Source organism: Dipodomys ordii, unplaced genomic scaffold, assembly GCF_000151885.1.
Source record: "Dipodomys ordii isolate 6190 unplaced genomic scaffold, Dord_2.0 Scaffold21, whole genome shotgun sequence".
In the NCBI taxonomy this organism is placed as follows: Eukaryota; Metazoa; Chordata; class Mammalia; order Rodentia; family Heteromyidae; genus Dipodomys; species Dipodomys ordii.
Genome location: NW_012267237.1, coordinates 3,402,547 through 3,422,813, shown reverse-complemented (window position 1 = coordinate 3,422,813; position 20,267 = coordinate 3,402,547). Strand labels below are relative to the sequence as shown.

The 20,267-nt window shown below is 48.4% G+C and overlaps 1 protein-coding gene across 1 annotated transcript in view; it reads right to left on the bottom strand.

Moving 5' to 3' along the window:
• Adamts16 (ADAM metallopeptidase with thrombospondin type 1 motif, 16) overlaps positions 1–20,267 on the bottom strand; it is a 99,799-nt gene that overhangs the window by 2,720 nt on the left and 76,812 nt on the right. The window contains exons 18-20 of the mRNA XM_013013835.1: positions 5,309–5,510; positions 4,958–5,152; positions 2,675–2,887 (exon numbers count right to left, since the gene is read on the bottom strand). Of these exons, the coding sequence (XP_012869289.1) occupies positions 2,675–2,887; positions 4,958–5,152; positions 5,309–5,510 (610 nt within the window). The remainder of the gene's footprint in view (positions 1–2,674; positions 2,888–4,957; positions 5,153–5,308; positions 5,511–20,267) is intronic.

Below are 20,267 nucleotides of genomic sequence, written 5' to 3'. Positions count from 1 at the left end.
GTGGAGCACAGTGGTTGCTAGTCTAGGTGGAGCACAGTGGTTGCTAGTCTAGGTGGAGCACAGTGGTTGCTAGTCTAGGTGGTGACAGCCGCACTGATCCTCGTCCGATTCGATCATAACCACAGGGACTCCCTGCATGCCCCTGATGTGTTGCGGGCACCAGAGGACAGTCCGTACAGAGGCACAGGCTTGTTCTTGGAGGCCAAGGTCTCACACTTTTATTTTCTGCGGCTAAGCCTTGATTGGGAGTCTTCATTAAGTTCCTTTACCGTTATCCTGCTGGCCTGGATATGCTAAATCTGGAGCTTCTACTCATTGAATTCTTCCCACTCTCCCAGAGACCAAATGCCAACACAATTCAAAGATGGAGTTGCACAAACTTCAATGGCTTTAAACCTGAATGGGTCTGTGCTTCTGACGCAACACCAGCTGGTTATTGGATCTCCTGCATGCAGAGGGTGAGGATGGCAGCCTCATCCGTCAGTGCCGAAGGCAGGTGCGGGCATTACCGGCGGGTGACGGCAGGGAAGGGTCCAGGGCCGTACCGGGCCTGCATCTGTCAATCACCTATGCATAGCGGGTGCATGTGTGCAGGACTCAGGACTGCAGTCTTAGGGGCCAGGGTGGGAAATCACATGTGTCGTCTGTAACATGGGAACTTGTCCTTCATACCCTCGGGTCTCCAGGTCCATCTGTCCACCATCCTACTAAGAAGCTGGAGGGTGAGACAGGCCCCAGCACCGACATGTGCACCTCTGCCATGTGGACCGGCACAGGTTGCAGCACGTGGCCATCCTAAGCTGTTCCCAGACCAGAGCGTAGGAGCCACCTGCTGCTCAGCTAGGAGATAGCTGTGATCTGAGCCAGTCCTCCGTGGTGACATGTGCAGCACCAACCCCAGGAATGACAACCTGTAACTGCTGTAGAGTAAACCCGTCTGCTGGCCGAGGTCAGCAGGCACTGACCATCCACTGCCGCTGACCACCTCCCACATGGGGAGGGCCCAGCCCAGGCCATAAAGCACTCACACCAAATAAAACCCTGTGGCTTTTCACCCTGTTTAAAAAAGCTGTGGCCTCAGAATCTGATGAGCCACGGTCTCTGATAAAAATCACGTATCACCCAGACTGGGTATTTCAGTGGCACAAGCTACTGAAAACAAGTAGATTTTTTAAGCTGGCGTTTAAATTAAATATTGCTATATCTTGTTTTCCTCATTCTAAATGTGACTGAAGTTTTTGCATTTGAACAGTCAGTTCGGTAGCTAGATACTGGGACGAGAATCACTTTAGAAGCCCCAGTTTCTCCTCCTTGTGTCTGACTTACATTTCTCACGGGAGAGACAGCGTTGCCTTTGCTCCTCAGAAAGCTCTTAGCTCATGTGGCTGGAAGACAGTGTAGTAACAAGAAAAGAAAGGGAGGTCTCCTAGAAAAGATGTGTGGGTTGGGGCTGGGAAGGTGGCTCAGTGGTAGAGCACTTGCCTTGCATGCCTGAGGCCCTGGGTTCGATTCCCCAGCACGACATAAGCAAAAAGTAAAAAGCCGGAAGTGGCGCTGTGGCTCAAGTGGTAGAGCACTAGCCTTGAGCTGAAGAGCTGAGGGACAGCGCCCAGGCCCAGAGTTCAGGCCCCACGACCAGACCCCCCCCAAAAAAAGAAGTATGGGGTTGATGCTTTTCTGTCCATTGATGAAAGGAAATATTTGCAAGGGGCCTGTGTTAGATACCTCCTGCTCCAATAATTTAAATAATTTCTGTCTTAAATACCTTTGGGAGAATGTGTTATCGTGTTCTTTCACTCTGACAAAACACCTGAGAAAATGACCTTAAAAAGAAGTAGGGTTTACTTGGGTTCATGTTCGCTGAGGTTCCCTGAGGCCCCCGTCCAGGGGTGGCCGGCTTCTACCTCCGTGGCAGGCAGAACAGCGTGGGAGAGGAGTGTGAGCTGAGGCGAATGTGCTCACCTCATGGTGAGAAAGGGGGAGAGGATGGAGCTGGAAGACGGCTTCAAGGGCGTGTCCTCAGCACCCCGCTTCTACCAACCCGCCCCGACTCCTCAGGCTTCCATTGACTCTCAATCTGCCAAGTTGTGAACGCACCTGTGAGTTCATGCACTGCTGAGGTCAGAACCCTGGGCTCTGAGCACTGCTGCACTGGGACGGGGCTGTGGCTCAGGTGGTAGAGCACTTGCTTACTGGAAGGTCCCCAATTCAATCCCTCGAATCTCCAAACAAACACGAACACATACATGCGTACACAAATAACTAAGTCTGCTTCATCTCAGTTTCCCAACTGGGCTGGGGTTTAAATCAATAGCGCTGATCATTACTGATCATCCATGGTAGGTGGGGTGTGTGCAGAGTTGAAGTTCCCCGGGGCAATGGGGAGGGCCAGAGAAAAGAGCTGTGCTCAACCTACAGACAGCCGTAGATTTATTTTAGATCCTCTATTTCTTCCCGTTCACACCAATCGCTAGGAGAATTTGCCCAGATTTTGTCAAGAACACGTCATCTCCTTCCACGGAGGCTTCAGCGGATGTGGGCTCTGTCTGTGCTGGGCGTGCGGTGCCCACAGCAAGAATGGGGCCTGGTGGGACCCCACCCCTGCTGGGGCCAGCTCTTGGCTTCCAGGCAGCAAGCAGTGCCCATCCCATCTCAAACATCCACAGCTTCTTACCTGAGACCAGGGCGAGGCAAACCAGCTGCCTCGCGCCGCGTGGGGGTGGGGCTGGGTGCAGGGCCGCAGGGCGCAGGTGCGCTCCAGCTCCAGGCTGGGCTGCGGCAGAAGGGCGCACTTCTTCCAGGGCAGCTCCCGGTACTTGCCGGAAATGTACTTTTCGGCACACTTCAGGAATCTTTTCTGGGTTCCTCTTTCACACGTCACAGAGCACTGAAGATAAAGGACAAAGGGATTCTTAGATTTTTTTTTTTTTTGCAAAACCAGTGATCAAAATCTCCCCTGATGATATCAGATGAACAGGTAATACACACATCGTTGATGATATCAGATGAACAGGTAATACACACATCGCCATTTGAGGAAAAGGCGTCACCACATCTTTTTTTTTTAAAGAACAGGAAGATTAAGCCAGGTGTTGGTGGCTCACACCTGTCATCCTAGCTACTCAGGAGGCTGAGAGATCTGAGGATCGAAGTTCAAAGCCAGCCCAGGCAGGAAAGTCCATGAGACTCTTATCTCCAATAAACCATTAGAAAACCAGAAATGGCGCTGTGGCTCAAGTGGTAGAGTGCTCACCTTGAGCTGAAGAGCTGAGGGACAGCGGTCAGGGCCAGAGTTCAAGCCCCACGACAAAAAAAAAAAAAAAAAAGAAAGAAAGAAAGAAAAGAAAGCTTGTAGGCCAGGCCTGGCAGCACACAATTACAAGGCTAGACTTAAGAAGCCAAGGCTGGAGAATCTGGAGTTCAATGCCAGCCCGGGCTACATAGAAATCTCCTATCTGAGGACGCAAGCAGAAGAGAAGGAAGGGATGATTCGGAGGTTCAAGTGGGATGGAGATGGGAGCAGGACAGTCTAAAACCATAAAGTAATTCTAGAGCTTTCTTTTCCCAGGTGTCAGTGAGGCAGTCACCCAGGCCCTGCAGTGAACGCTGACGCTTCAAAGGGTGTGTGATGTGGCCCGCAGCACAGGCACAGGCAGAACCGCCCAGGGGGCACCAGGCCTCCCTGAACCCGGCTGCTGCCTGGGAAGGAGCCCCAAGGAGGGAACCCCGCTTGTGCGCCAAGGCAGCCTGCAGTGTGGGCCTTCCTGCCTCCGGGACAAGTGCTTTCTGCGGGCAGGCCTGCAACTGGGTGAGCCAGGCTCGTCTGGATCCCCGGGGGGGGGCCGAGAGGGGCCTCAGCCCCCCATGCTCCTGATCCATGCCAGGGAGACTGGTGGTGCTGCGCAGCCCCCAGAACCACGAGACCGCGGTGGGTACAGTGAGCAGAGCGGGGCAGGAGCACCAGCTCCCGCTTCCAACTTCTCGTAGACCCCTGGACTGCCAGCGGGGCCTTGCGTGTACTCAGACCCGTGTGGAAGAATGTGTGTGCACGTGTGCACATGTGTGGGAGGTACCGAGAGTGACCCGGTCCTCCGAGGCACTCGACTCCAGAGTGGAGTGAACCTCCAGCTCCTCCCGGGTCTGTACGCAGTCTGGGGAAGTGGAGGTGCATGAGGACTCTGCGGCCTACCCCCGGAGCTGAGCAGGGCCGGGCTCCGCTGTGACGGCTGCGGGAATGCGGAGGCCCAGCCCAGGACACAGAGAGAGGCTCCCGCTCCTCCGTGAAGCCCGCACACGGGGCCGGGCCCCACGGTCACTGTGGTGCCCTTTGGGCTCACTTGCTGAAGCGGGGCAGGGAGCGCTCAGGGCTCCAAACCCTCCCACTGTGGTCCGGCCACGTGAGGCTGCCGCCCTGGGTGGAGCAGATGGAAAGCCTTGTCCTTCGTCAGGAGGATGGGCAGCGCATGCTCACTGGGGAGGCAGATGCAGAGGCCGGTGAGGAAACGCCCGCAGCACACGCACCCTGACTGTGCACCATCGCCCAGCGCTGCTCTGGGCATCACAGAAGTAAGGGGTACCACCTCTGACTCACACCTGCCCACCCTCTACCCCTCCGCTGGACAGGACTGACAGGACAGCACAGACAGTGGTGGGGAGATGCTCGGAGGACGGGACTCGGAGGCCAGTGTCCAAGAGGGAACTCCAGACACTTGGACCACATGAGAAGACCCAGAAGAGAAGAGGAGACTGAACCTGGACAGTGGAGAAGGACGAGATATGGGGGGTGCTTACTTGAAGCCCAGCCCTGACCCGGGACCAGGCGGACACGATACAGTCCAGCCCTGACCTGGGACCAGGCGGACACGATACAGTCCAGCCCTGACCTGGGACCAGGCGGACACCATAAAGTCCAGCACTGACCTGACACCAGGCGGACACGATACAGTCCAGCACTGACCTGGGACCAGGCGGACACGAGCCACTGCAGCTTTCGGGGCTTGTGGCAGCGCCTGGGCAGACAGGCCTCCTGCGTCTTGGGCTTGAGCTCTGGGTCACAGGCAGTGCTGGGCAGCAGCTGTGCTCTGGCAGCAGGGTTGGTGCTCTTGCACACCACAGTCCTCTTCCTCCACCCCTTCCCGCAGGTCCGAGAGCACTGCCAGAGAAAACAAGGTCAACTGGAGACGGCTTCCACAGTCCATGGTGGGGGGTGGAGGAGGCAGACCCCACCAGCGTCCACACAGTCCAGTCACCTCTGTGGCCGGTGCCTACCTACACCCTGACCCCACCCCTGTCAACCCTGCCTGCTTACCTCCGCCCAGGGCCCCGTGCTCCACGCGGGTGGGCAGCTCTGAGAGTTGCAGGCCTGGTGGCTGGAGGGCGCAGGCTGGGGACACCGGCTGGCGGGGACGGGCTCTGCGTGGTAGCGCGCTCGCTGTGTGCACCGCACGGGTCGGCTCTGTGTGCCCCCGCCGCACGTCCGGCTGCAGGCGCTCCAGTTCCCCACAGACCAGCTGGAAGGGGACAGAGGAACCCACGTGAGGAGAAGCTGGGTGTGCTGGCTGCCGTCTGTGGAGGGAGGGCTGAGGTTCCCGCCATTGCTTCCCATTCTGCCCAGCAGTCTCTCCCAGGCCCTGATGGCTTCCACGTCCTTGATGAATCTGCCATACTCTTCCTCCTGTCAGCATCTAGGCTCACCTCTCCTGGGACATAACCCAACTGAGAGCAGTAGGTTTGTTCCCTCTCAAACTCTTGAAGAATAGAAACTTCAAACACAGGCAGAATAAATACACCCAGCATCAACAACCATCCTCTGTTGATTAGTAACTCTAACCAAGGAGCATGATCAACTGACATTTCAAAGCCAAGTCTGGACATAAACATCTCAATATACACCTACAAAAGATAAAACTGGTTTTGCTTAAGCAAAACATAACCATAATACCATTATGACATCAGAATAAAAGAATAATTTTCAAAATACCATTAAACATTCGTTTTCGGGGGGCTATAGCGCCAATGGGAGCTGTAAGTGGGTGTGGGAAGTACGACTGGATGATGTGTATTGAGAAAACTTGATGCCAGCGCAAAACCGCTGGTGTGTGTTAGACAGCAAAGCCACAGGATCCTGAGTGTGTGACATTACACACACATCCTGTCTCTAGACAGGATGAGGCTCTGTTCTTTTGTGTGACTAATCTCAACCCATCCTGCGATCTCGCTATCCACCTCCTGGATGCACCCTTTGATGTGTCGATGGAAACCTCCTCCGCTAAACATGGATGCTTTCCCAACTGAAGGCTGAGAACCAAGGATGCTCAGCAGCTCACTCAGCTTGTCCCCAGCGCGCTCTGGACCATGTGGATAGCTAGAACAATCCTTTTCTCACTATCGAAGGGAAATGTTGATTCACTGATAGAAGCAGCGTTTGGCGTGTGAATTACCAATGATGTTTGTAAGTGTCTCAACGGATCTCCTTGCTAAGCCAGAATCCAAGTGAAGCCCATGCTTCACGCATGTCCACGGAGCTCTGTCTTTCACTGACAGATTCTTCCTTCTAAGGCTGAATTGTCTGTTCGATTCACTTGTGGTAGAAGCTAGCTTGTGATCGCATGGAGTTTCCCTAAGAAGCTTTCCAACGCTCTTCTGTCTGATTGTAGGATTTTGTGAAGCATCTCTGTGGTGTCCTTCCATACCTCCCTCTGTTCTCTACCAATCCTACTAAGTAGCAGGTGGATTCAACTTAGGTTCAATGTGATTTTGTGTGACCACTGATAAAGGTATTATAATGTATTCTCTCTCAAAAAGAGTCAGAACGTCTGCTCACTTTCCTTTTTAGATTTTTTAAAATTAATTAATTAATTTACTTATTTATTGCTGGGCCTGTGGCTTGAACTCTCGGCCTGGATGCTATTCCTGAACTTCTTTGCTCAAGGCTAGTGCTCTACCACTTGAGCCGCAGAGCCACTTCTGGCTTCTTCTGAGTATTGAAAATAAGAATCTCATGGACTTTCTTGCCTGAGCTGGCTTTAACTCATGATCCTCAGATCTCAGCCTCCTGAATAGCCAGGATTAGAGGATTATACCAGCACCAGGCTTCTGATCATCTTTCCTTACTTTTTTTCTTTTTGGGTCCGATCGTGGGGCTTGAACTCTGGGCCTGGGCGCTGTCGCTCAGCTCATCAGCTCAAGGCGAGCACTCTACCACTTGAGCCACAGTGCCACTTCCAGTTTTCTGGTGGTTTATTGGAGATAAGAGTCTCACAGACATTCCTGTCCGGGCTGGCTTTGAACCATGATCCTCAGATCTCAGCCTCCTGAGTAGCCAGGATGACAGGTGTGAGCCACCAGCAGCCAGCTTTCCTTCCATGCTTTAGAAGTTGTTGATGCTTGATAAGTGTTTTCTCTGACAGACACGTTTTGGTTTTCTTTTGTGAGTATGAAAATGTCCTTGTGCACAGTGACACTGGCAGGGGATGGATGGTGGGAAGGAAGGGCAGCCAAGTCCAGAGAAGTTCAAGCATGTCTGCATCTGCTGCTTTGCAGCAGCCCATCCATAGGAAGGTTTTGTGTGGGAGGGAGGGTCTCCGCCTGGGAGATCTACGTGACCAAATAAGTAGAACACAGCTGGCTGGAGGTCTTGGGTTCCAAGCGGTGTCAGTCATGGGTGCTCTGAGAGGACCTGATTTTCAGTCTCCACTTTCTTCTTGTTGGAATGGATAGAGTTCATTACCCCCAGACTAGAACTCTTCAAAACTTCTGAGGTTCCTCACACCTTGTGGGAACCCAGCATGAAATCAGGCAGGATGCATAGATGTCCTACAGGCCACATTTCCAGTGCAGCTGTGGTGGGGAGAAAAAGGGGCTGGCTGGGAGCCTCTGATTTTCATCAACTGTGGTGGTGTGGTGTCCTCTGTCCCACGGCATTTCAGAGTAAGAGTCAAGGCAAAAATGGGCTCCTCTATGTTCTGAAGTTAAACCGAGGTCTGGAAGAGGCTCTGGGTTTGTCCTTCGGCTTCATGGTCTCCCCGGCAATGTGACTCTGATAGTCACGTTGGGGTTGCGAAGCAAAAAGAACAGAGAAGAGAATACAGCATGAAGGTCCTGAGGTCTCAGGGAAGCTCCTATGAGGCTTGGAGACGTGTGTGAGACTGAAGCAGGGGGTCCCAGCTTGCAGACTTCGAGTCAAGAAGGAAACAGACTTACAGTTTCTACCTAGGATAAACAATGGCCATCTAGATCATAGCACGTTGTGAAAACCTTGAAGTTGTACTTGTACAGCATATTGAAGAGCGGCAAAGGCAGTGTGTCTAAAGACATCATTCACCTGAGTTCTCACTTGAGGGTTTCACTGTCATGACTCCAGTGAGTGTGCGACATTTCTTGATCACCATCATCCTCTTCCATTCTCTTTCCTCTCCTGCTCCAAACCACCTCATCAAGTTGCTTAGTTGCAAATGTAAGAATGACTGAGGGCAGATAGCATAGGCAGCTTTTTCTTCGCATTAAGATTTAGTATCTAAATAAAGCAATTTTTCCACCCTGACAGAGCCTGTGTAAACACTTTTTCAGTGTCTCTTACCATTTACAAGATGGACCAAAGTATAAGAAAATAAGTATCTAAAGGCAAAAAGAAGGTGATCCTGCTTGGGGAGGTCCTAGGCACCCTAAGTTGTCCCAGGGAAGCCTGTGTCCTGTCTGGTAGGATTTCTGAGCCCAAATATTCACTGTCTTCCCAAGGGATCCCACAGGGCCATTTACATCAGCAACGTCAGAGCCAACTTTTAACTCCCCAGTTGTGAATCTGGACAGAGGGGGACGCAGAGGTCATCTCAATAGAAGTCATCTCCCCCCGGACTGCCGGCAGGGCCTCCTTAGCGCCCAGTGACCTCAAGCTCACCTGCACCACAATAGTTGTACTTAGGTTTGTCTGGAGAAGCCTTGAGCTGCTTTATACCAAGTATATTTCCCAAAAGATACCATGATGCTATGAAGAAAAAAAATTGTGAAAATATTGTAAAGCAAATTTTATACCCATAAAAAGCAATATAAAGGTGACAGGACTCAGCCCACATCAACTGAAAACACGGTTCTGGTTTTCCGTGTGGACACGATGAGCGTTCTTTATTGCCCGTCACAGGACACAGCCTCACTGGGAAGCCTGGCTGGAACGGCTCTGGCCCACGGAGCCTCTGGGCTGTGCTCCTGCCACCTCTCTGGGCCTTTGGGTCTGGTGTACATCTCCTCCCACACCTTACATTTACAGACTTATAAATTACGCTCAGGGTGTCCACACATCTGGCTGCTCTCCACCTTTCCACGGCGCCTCCCTGAGTCATCTGTCTATCTTAGGCTGCTCCTACCGGGCTGGTCCATTCTCTAGCCTCTCCCAACTCTGGGACATTAAGAAAACCTCTAGAACAAAGACCAGATCATTCTATCTGAGGAAGGGCCTCGTATCTGTCCTACTCTGAAGGAAACATTTACATTCTGGCTCAGGCCAAGTCCAAGCTCAGGCCAGCTTCCGTGATGATGTCTGAAGGTCCCTTCTGGTGTCTCACTGTGCTCAACACCTAACCAGGAGCCCCAGCGGTAACTGCTTCAACTTTGTCTTCCCATGTCTACCAGTTAGAACCAAACAAGAGGCTAGTATTCCCCAAGTAAGTCTGGGTTCCAAGACAGAACTCAGAGGACTCAGACTCCTGCTGGTGGTGGCTGCCCTTGAACTTGGAGGAGCACAGCCCTGTCCCTGTGACAACGCTCACCTGTAAGCGGCCGCCATACCTCAGCACTCATCCCTGATCGAGCTCCAGAGAGGGGACGCAGGGAGCAGGAGAGAGGTGAACAGCCGGCCAGCTCTCCCGTTTACTCCCGGGTGCCTCTTGAGCAAGCCCATGAGGCGTGTGTGCCCTTGGCTCTCAGACATTAGTGCCTCTGCCCCGGTTCTCTGAGAAGCTGCTCCTCATCAATCAAGCCCTCCTTGTGACCCTTCCAGTGAGCTCCACTGACCCCCTGAGACAGTCCCCCAGACGCTCCCCCACTCACCCAAGGATCGGAGGCCTGCCACTCTGCCATGCCCTGACCGGAAGGTTCTGGCTGACAGCACCTTCACACGTGTGAGTCCTCTGGGACACCCCACACTTGTAAATGAAAAGTTTCCAACCTAACGGTTCACGTTTCACCATAGACATGTGCGTCTGTCAGTGTATGTTAACACGTTAATTTAAGAAGGTGAACCAGGCCAGAGGCCGAAAGCCCCACAGCCAGGCTCAGCAGACCTGGTGGGAAGGGGTCAGGGAGGGGAGGATTTCCCACACTCACGCGCCAGGTGGTCCACAGCTTGAGCCTCCCATTCCCAGGGGCGGCCTAGGGGATGTGCTACCGGTCTGTGTCACTAGGTATTTAGTCAGTCTCCTATGGTCCCAGCAAGTCCAGTGTTAGAAGTGAAGCTGGGGGAGCGGGGACCTCAGGCACCACACGAGCTGCAGACAGCCAGGGATGGCAGATGGGGTTTGGCCTACGTATCCTAACTGCAGGCGCAATGCCTGCCGAGACCCCAAACCTTCCAACCAAAGCGCAGTGGGCAGCAACACAGAGATGACATCATCACGACAGCCATGTTCTCCCAGCACCTCTACCTCCTTCTCCAGCGGGCTCACAGGTCAGCACCTCGGCCCTCTCTCCTGGGAGAAAGGCTCATGTGCCCTCCAGCCCTGGGCTCCCCATCAGAACAGAAAGCTCACGGCTGACAACCGGCGGGAGAGGAGCCGAGGCCCACAGACTGGCCTCGGTGTACAACCCGACTCTTCATTTTCTTGAACCTCGGAACGTTACACCGCTTTCTTTGCCTTGTGAAAGCGAGGAAGTGATTTACAATGAACCGGACCCAGAGGCAGAATTGTTTTCCTCTCTAAATGCAAGATTTCTTCACAGAAGAAAGCAAAGCCAAACGGCAAGGTCTCAAAGGCTGCCTCCAAACAAGCCGCCGTGGGTGTCCGTTTTATGACCTGTGAGAGGCAGAGCCTATGCAGAGGCTGCTTCTATCAGCAACTGCCGGTCTCACTGCCCTGTGGCCGATCCTATCCTGATGAGAGATCCACAGAGCTCCATACACAGGCGGACAGGGAAGACGGAGGTGTGGGAGAGACACAGCCCTATTTCAACAGAAGCCCTTCATCTGAAGCTTTCTTTCTCTAGAACAGAGGTGTTGTCGTCTGTTCACTTAAACAAGAAACTCCGCGTTGTCAATTTAGGGAAACCACAAGGCCCCAAATGAAGCTGGGGCTACCGTGGGGGTTCCCTGTAAGGCCATGCAGTTTCCATGGAAGACTGGTGAGCGATGCTGAGGGTTGAACTGGGCGGAACAAGCAGCCGTGATAAACCTGGCACCGTGGAGGGAGTCTGCCCTTAGTCACTACTTGGTTTCTTGCTCAGTACTCCGTGTCAGTTGCCTTTTGGCTCGGATGGCATTGTCTCCACCCAAGCCTGGAGATCTCTCCAGCCTTGCCAGCCATGGGCACTCACTCTGCCTGAAGCCGTGGCTCCCCGTGCTCCTCCCTGCCTCTGGAGAGCACTTGGTGGTGATGGCTACCACATACAGACATGGGAGGACGCGGCGCTCAGTCTCCTCATCCCTGGATACCAACTGCCTTTTGCTTACACCAGCAACTTTCAGGCTCCCTCATACCCTGCTGAGTCTGCTTTCAAATCTGTTTATGCCAACTGAACGTGTCATTGGAATTATGTAATATAATTAGATTTGGTGTAGCTCTGTGAAACATGAGCATGCAAACAGAGAAGCTTGTTTCTAAGAAAATGAAGTTGTGTCTTGGGACTGACTCAGAGGAGAGCAGTCATTAGGCCGAGTGCGGTTGAATTAGGTGTGGCCGAGACAGAAGTTTAATATGGTGGAAAGAATAAAAACTTGCAGTGAGTTTTCCCTGTGATAAACAGCATAAGTTTCACTCTTCTTTAAAGAAACACACATTGAAAATCATGTGCTTTGAATAGATTCAAAAGAAGTTATGATTAAGCTATTCAAAAAACCAAAACCAGCCAAATAAAAAACCCAAAAGTGAAAAACAAAAAAAAGTGAAAAACAAAACAATCCGGGCTGCTAATTGAAAAGAATTAGTAAACGGAGGCACACTGATGTTTTAAGCAGAAATGAATGTTCAAGCTCTGGCTACATTCTGTAAATGACTTTCTCTGTCTGCTGTTTCTGCAGTGAGTGGAGAGCAGCTGGCCCTCCCACACCTGGCAGCCACTGCTCAGAGCCCTGGAGCCGTCTCACTCACCGCCCTGCCTGCACCTGAACCAGAAGCGGGCTACCATTTCTGTCCCAGAAGGTCATACGGCCCAGCAAAGGTGCTCTCTCCTTTTGTACGAGCGTGTGCACACATGCACATGCGCATGCGCACACACTCACACACACAGAGTCACAGACACAAAGGTGTTCTTTGGTAAAATATCAAATCCCTAATATTTTCCTTTTGGATTCACCAAGTGTCAACAGAGCTACACTCCAATCAAGGGTTTTTGTTGTTGTTATTGTTTTTAAGTCAACTCTGGCCTGTGACCCTGGATGCAAGGCTTCCCACAGATGCCTTTCTGGGGTCTGACAAAGGGAAAATTCCCAGTGATGTGGAATGGGAGGAGAATGGCTGATATGCTGAATGAGGCTCACGTGCTACAACCAGGGTCAGGGAAAGCATGCTGCATCTTAGAGACAGGACAGGAATGAAAAGAAAGCCACAGCAAGTGAGTACCTCTGCAGCACATAGAAAATGCCAGAGAGAGCTCTAAACAACTTTAACCCACCCAACACCCTGGGGGTGGGGCCACTGGGTTCCTAATGAATGAAGGATCAGATGCAGAGATGCTGAGATCCCTGGCTGGACACCTGGGCCTCGGTGGTCTGGTGCACACAGCCAAAAGTGTCCCAGAGAAGAAACCCAGTCGGCTGATGTCCTTCTCACTCAGCTGCATTTATTCCTGCCACAAAAACATGACTTCTGAAGGCTGGGCGGTGGGCTGGAGAGCATCTAAATGAGGATGAGACAGAAATTTACCTTGCTTAGCGAAAAGTGCACACGGGCAGACATTCTGTGGACGTACATATCTTAATTGGACAGTTGCATGTTTTGTCAGGCTTGCGTGTATATCATGCACAGAGAAGCTCAGCATCCACTATTCTAGGTAAGAGTTATGTGGCTTTCAATTAGGGCTTGTTAGTCACGTGGAGCAATGCTTTGAAAATGTATTGATGATTCCATCATCAAGTCAGTGAGAAAACTTTGTGCCATACTTTTTACAAGTGATTCCCCCCTAGCCATCACAAGGTCTGGACTTTTTGTAACCTGTGAGATTTCTTCCTGCCTCTCAGGAGATCTGTTAGATGTCATTCTTCGTTGTTTGAAATGTATAAACGTCCCACAAGAGACAACTTAATTCATCTCTCAAGCCACTATAAACCAGGGAGGATTTGCCAACAAATTAATTCCCATATCCCTTCTTCGGACCTTCTTTTCCTTGGGAAGGAATTGTTTCCCATTCTGTGGTAGAAGTTGAGCTCCCACTGTGGCTCTTCCTTTTACGACAAAAATTTAAATATGATGATGGCCTTACTCTTCCCGTTCCAGGCTGGCCTTCCTGCATCAGGTTCCTAGGCATGTCTCCTGAGTTTGCTTTTCTGGGGTCTGTGCCCTGAGGTACAACCAGCTGGTTCCTTAGGACTGTGAACTCCTCCAGGGTGAGCACGTTAGGGGGTCTGTCACTGAAGGCCAAGCACAAGTTTTATGCAACTGACTGTGGTGGCAACCAAGCAAGGAATGGGCCTGATTCCGTAGACCTGAGGAGAGAATCAAAGAGCAGATTGGATCCATGTCTTCACAGACCCCAATGCAAGCAGGCGGTGTGCACAATTGCTGTATCCTGCCCTGCATCTTGGGTATGTTCTCCAGTCAGGTGATAACAAGACACAGCGAGGAGGTGGCTCAGCACCGAGTCAGAGCTGTGGTCCATGAACTCTGAGCGTCACTTTATGCCAGTTAGCTTGCTGACATTATAGCTGAGGAGTTCACTGCCTTTTTATTTAAAAAATTGTAAAAGCAATTGATGATGACTGAATGTTGGTATACACTATAGGGACAGCCACAGATGGGTATGGGTGAAGAACTCAAAAGGGGAAGGCAAGGAAGCAAACAGACCCAGGAACACTTAGCATGCTTCCTACAACATGCCAACGAGACTTGGGTTTTTGTAATTATTTTTGAGAACCTGTAGTCTTATCTTCAAAGCTTTCAAAGAGCTGCTAAGCTGAGGTCCAGGTGTGAAGACACCGCCTGCTGTGGACAGATTTTCTGGCCAATAGAAGCTGTCAGGCCAGACCTCTTGCCAAGAATATCTAGTTAATGTTTGATGTCACAGTTCTTTCTCTCGCCATAAGGCTGGAACAATTCCGCTCTCTGCAGGAAAAAATTCTCACTGCGGTTCTTTGAGGAGATTAATGGCCTCCAGGCAAGAAACTGACAGAGTTTGTAGGACGATATTTATGTGACTTCATGGCTTCCATCCCTGCAAAAGTATCTTTTCAGATGCTTCACACTGCTTCAAGATACCTGGAGATTACTTTTTTGCTGTGTGTTGAAGTTTTGCCCATCAAGCGTGTCTTATATGTTTCAGATATTGAAGGGTTATAAAAACTTATACTTTAGGTGTTCACTTAGATAAATAATGAATTGCAGTTTCCGTTTCATTCTTTGGAGTAAAAAATTTTTCTATGGAAAGCTCCAGGCATTAAATAATAAATGTTATTGAATGGATTGTGCTGTGGATGTCACAATTATCTTCTGTTCTTAAAGATCCAGGTGCAGGAATGGGAAGTGACAGGTATCTCATTAATGCCATTAACTGAGTTAGAATTGAGAGAGTTTAGTAGTGCAAGTTGCAAAGAGTCTGATGATTCAATGGTATTTACTCTATATATAGGACACCAGAAAATAAGCTGTTTCGTGTTTAATTTATTCCACAGATGCTTGTCATTCTACCAATGAGTAGGCTAGTGAAGCCCCATGTTTAAAGATGTCATTATCAGGTTCAGCTGGTTTCAGTGACTCAAAACGGGACAGCAGCCAACCAGTATAGTGGCGATGATAATTCATTCCGAAGAATCATTGCAGAATATAGAAACAGCATCCGAATAGCCCAGACAGCACTGTGATGTCTCTCTTTAGCTGCCAGCATGACATAAGGTCTGCACATGCACAAGTGGCCCTCAGGGACTACATTAGTAGTCACAGACAGGGGACGTAACCTGGGAAACCCAATGTTCTGCACTAACTAAAATATTCTCCTGAACGAGAAGAGGAAGGAGGCCATGGGAATGCTAGGCCTGGTTCGAGTATGGCTACAAGTATGCACTGTGACTCATCACACACTATCATCTACCAGACAGTAAATGACATCCAACAGGATGCAAAGACCTAATTGTCCGCAAGAAATAAATGTATTTTAAGTAGAAAACCAATACATTAAGACTCTGAACAAACTGTCAACAGTCTGTGCTGTTCCATCCAACACCCTAATCTCTCTAGGTTATTGAGCTCCAATGATGCCTGCAATGTTACCTGATGTACAAGGCACACACAAAATTATTGTATACACTGTAGAGATAATGGAACTGAGGCTCAAAGATGCTTCCTAATGTGCCCAAAAGTATAGCGAAGCAGGTGACAGAGTCTGGCTCCTGTCCACAGCCTGAGGCCAGAGGACAGCACCTGTTCTCTGGACCATCATGAGACCCACAACCAGAGGAACAAATGGGGTCATAGTCTGTAACCCCTGGGGGAATGCAGTTAGCTGTTAGTTCTTGAGAACCCTTCCCTAGCATGCTTCAGCCCAGGCAGACAGGCAGTATCATCTTCACAGATACATAATGCTCCTGGAATTCCAAGTGCATGTCTTGGTAACTATAACACCGTGCATGATTTGATGAATGTACACCATGCTGATGACTAACATCTGTCTAAAAATTTTCTCCTCCTTCTTTCTTCTTCCTCCTCCTCTTCTCCTTTCTTTTCTTTTTCCTTCTTCTCTACTTCCTCTTCCTTCTCCTCTTCCCTTTCCTTCTCCCTCTCCCCCTCCTTCTCCTTTGTCTTAAAGTTTTTCATCTTCTCCTTCTTCTTCTTGGTGACTTTTGGGAAAGTAGTGCCAGAGAAGCAGTACAGATTCCTTTCCTCAAAAAGCCAGACGAGTAGTTGAACAGATCCGAATAATACAAATGAAATTTTTACTCATGTTGTAGACCATCATGTATGGTCCATAGTGCATTTGGAGAGGCACAGCTGAGGATGGAACCAGCACAGGGAGCCTACCCTCCATGTCTGTCTACTTGATTTGGACAGACATCTCTATACTTTCTACAAAATACTCATACAAAAACATATGCAGCACTCAGAAACTGAGGGGAGACTGATTTCAGCAAATGTGATTCACAAAATAGACTGATAAGAAATGTAAGAGAAATGGACACTTCTGTGAGCATATCACTAAGAAAGACAGCAATGACAGGGCAAACGTGACACCAGGTGGGTGAAGGAGTAGAACATCTCGTGTATACCTAGGAAACCAATCATCCTTTAAGAAAAAAACCCAACCTCAGCCAAACCAAAAGAAGCAACAACAAAAACTCCCTGAGATGCACATCCTCCAGCTGGGAGAAGCTTTGTCTTTCAAACTGAGGAATGAGAAAGCCTCAGTGTCAGAAGTTTGGCTCAGCCTCTTGAATCATTTGAACAGACCACCAAACCTACACAGCCATAGTCAAGATTATGAAACAAATTCACAAGTTATAATTATGGAAGAATACAGTTATACAAAAGAAAATAATATTGAAACTGAACTGAACTGAAAAGCTCGTGAACAGCTGTAAGAAAGGCTGGGATCTTCACTGAGGTGAAAAGAGCAGAGCAGGAAGGAAACAGAGAGGAGCTCCTTGCTTCAAGTGGCCTCACGTGCTCTTTATGGACTTAGTTTCATTTGTGAAGATAGAAAATATATGTTGACGTCTAATTTTAAATTGTAGAGATAAGTATAGCAATGTTAGCAATATATATTTTCTAAATAACCAGAGGAGAAAGGAGAAAAAAGACAAAAGCACGAAAAGAAAGTAACGTTGGAAAAACATGAAGTACTTAAAAACAAAATGCTTAAATAGGGATACAGGTTGACCCACTGTAATAATGAGATTTATAAGACACTATATTGAAAACGAACTTTACAATTTTGGCGGAGGAGGTGGGAGGAGTTGTGATGGGAGGGAAGGGATGGTAGGGGAAAAAGGAAGGAGGAGGCAACAATGCTCAATAGGAAATGTACTCATTACCTTGCTCATGTAACGGTCACCCCTCTGTGCAGTATTTTCACAATAAAAAATGTACAATAAAAAGCCAAGAAGAAGCCAGATGAAAGAATTAATGTAAGACATATTGAAAAAACAGCACACAAATGATTCACACTCTAATCTTATTAAATATATGCCAAACTATAATGGGAATACCATCACATTAAAGCTACCTATACATTAAAGAATACACAACAATCCACTAGGATTGCTCACAGGAATGCAAGGATGGTATGATGCATTACAGACCACATACAACTTGGCTTTACTTGAATTCACAAACTTAAATCATGGTGTTTACTCTTTTGAGCAGTGGCTACGCAGAGAGGTTTGTGCAGTGACTTGCACTGACATAGGTTCACACAAACACACAGGGATTCAGTAGACAGCAATGTTCTTTCAATCTTTGGCTCTAGTGAGATCTCATCCTTTGCCTCCAGAGCCCAGGGCTCTGGTGATGGAGGAGGCCAATCAAGGACCACTCACAAAGCTCCTCAGCTCCAGAGCCTGAGGCTACAATGTCCTGGGGGTTCCTGGAGTAGGTGTGGGGTTTCTCTACTCTGTACCCAATGTAGAACATTATAATCTCTTGAAATATTCCAAATTCACAATAAAAGTAATTAGTTAAATGAAGGCATTTTTGAGGAGGTAGAAATAAGCAGATGTTTGCCTATTACGAAAAATACAAATGCAGTGGGCAACACTATTAAATGAATGGGCCACACTTCATAAAATGTAGACAACATTCTAATTCTGCTAAAGGACAAAAAGAGATGAATTTTCCTGTTTCTGTAGAAAACTTTCCATTGCAGTTGAATATGATTCAGGGGTAGGAGAAAGGGATAGACTCTAGAAGAGACCAAAATGATCATTAATGGAATATAAAATTAAAAACAGAGCGTACTGATAGAAAAATAGTATTTTAGTGTTTGAAGCTCATGTTTTATATTTCAAAAGATAAAACTAAAATATTGTGATATAAAATTTGTGTTCATGTTACTAAAATAAAAATATTCAGAAAAATATGTACATACTCATATTCATTTAGGTGAGTAAGTCTATGAACAATAGCCCATCAAAAAACAAGTAGAGTATTAAAGAAAAAAATGGGTTCTGATAGATTCTAGGCTTTCGAGATTCAATTTTGCCTAAATCAATCTAAATGCAATAAGATTTTCATTGCTGAATTTTAGCTAGCTTTTGGAGAATGTCAATTACAAGGTTATAAAGTCTATACATGAGAAACTCACGCCCAACCTACTGGTGAAAAGCTGAAAGCATTTCTTCTAAAATCAGGAGCAAGGCAAGAGTGTCTATCCTTCCCATTGTCATGAATATAACTTTCATCTGGAAACACACGTTCAAGACGAGGATCTGGGAAATGCTGGGACAGCATTGGTGAAAGGTGAACTTTCCCTGCCAGGGAACAAACATGCAAAAATGCTGCTGAATAGCATTGCTGATGAATAGCAAGTGTGAACAGAGTGAATTAGTGAACAAGAGAGGAGCCCAGAGCAGGCGGCCAGGCCTTCCCACAGATGTATTTAAACTGTGGTAAAGTTGGCTTCCCATGTCAAGGCAGAGAAATTTTAGGAAATGGTGTTGGGACAGACTATTAGGCATTATTAGAAAAATTGAAGAAACCTACATAGGATTCTTTAAATTATTTCCTAATCCCACCATACCAATTCAGTAAAACTAGGAGTGTGAAACACACTTCCTTATGGATTCATTCCAAAGGTACATGGCCATCTGATGTGGTTCTTAGGTACTTTTCTCCTCATAAACTTTCGGTGCCCACCTGCCTCAGTTTCCTCATCTGTATTACAGGTTGAATAGTAGCATCTACTTAATGAGACTATTGTAATGACTAAAGGAGTTACCCTTTCATTTGTATATGAAGTAGATTAATATGAGACTATATTTTTTGTATAATTTTTCACCTTTATTTGAATAGGTTCAGGTTTTGTGGGCTTAGAGACTGTATAATTGATGATTAATTCCTGTGATAATACCCCTATGACTATTAGGCCCTCTGGAGCCCAAAGGATGCCCTTAATGTTAATTTTTGTACATATATATATGTTTTGTATATATATATATATATTTTTGTATATATATATATATATTATACACACACACACACACACACACACACACACACACACACACACACACACACACCCTGGACTATTTCTTTTCTCAAAGGTTCACCATTCTTTAGGATCTGAAATGGTTGAGTATCACTGACTATAAGAGAAACCGCCAGATGGGCACTTTCTACTATAATTGGTATCTCTCAATGTCAGTCATGGACAAGGAGGACTCCCGGTCCACCTTGAGACTGAGGTCTCTCTCCAGTTTTTCTTTTTTTTGGTCGGTCATGGGGCCTGAACCCCTGGCCTGAGCGCTGTCCCTCAGCTCTTCAGCTCAAAGCTAGCGCTCTACCACTTGAGCCACAGCACCACTTCCAGCTTTTCTTGCTTATTGGTGCTGAGGAATCGAACCCAGAACCTCATGCATGCGAGGCAAGCGCTCTACCACTGAGCCACCTCCCACCCCTTTGCTCCAATTTTATAGGTCTTCCAGTTTTAAAACCAGAGATGCTCCAGTCGCTGCAAGATAGTGAATGCATTTAATCACTAACGTTCTGCAGATTCCAGTCTTTGTCTCTCCTGTTTCCATCGCCCCAGCTCTCATCACCACTAGTTATTCCCCTGGGTGCTCCATGATGCTCACCTTCTCTTGCCCTCCTGAGCCTTGTCTGGCTGCTGTAAGTGACGATACCAGACAGAAGTGTTACACTTACACCTGGTAGACTTGATACGTTCCCTCCATTTCTTTCTCAAATTCCAATGCATGCTGGCAG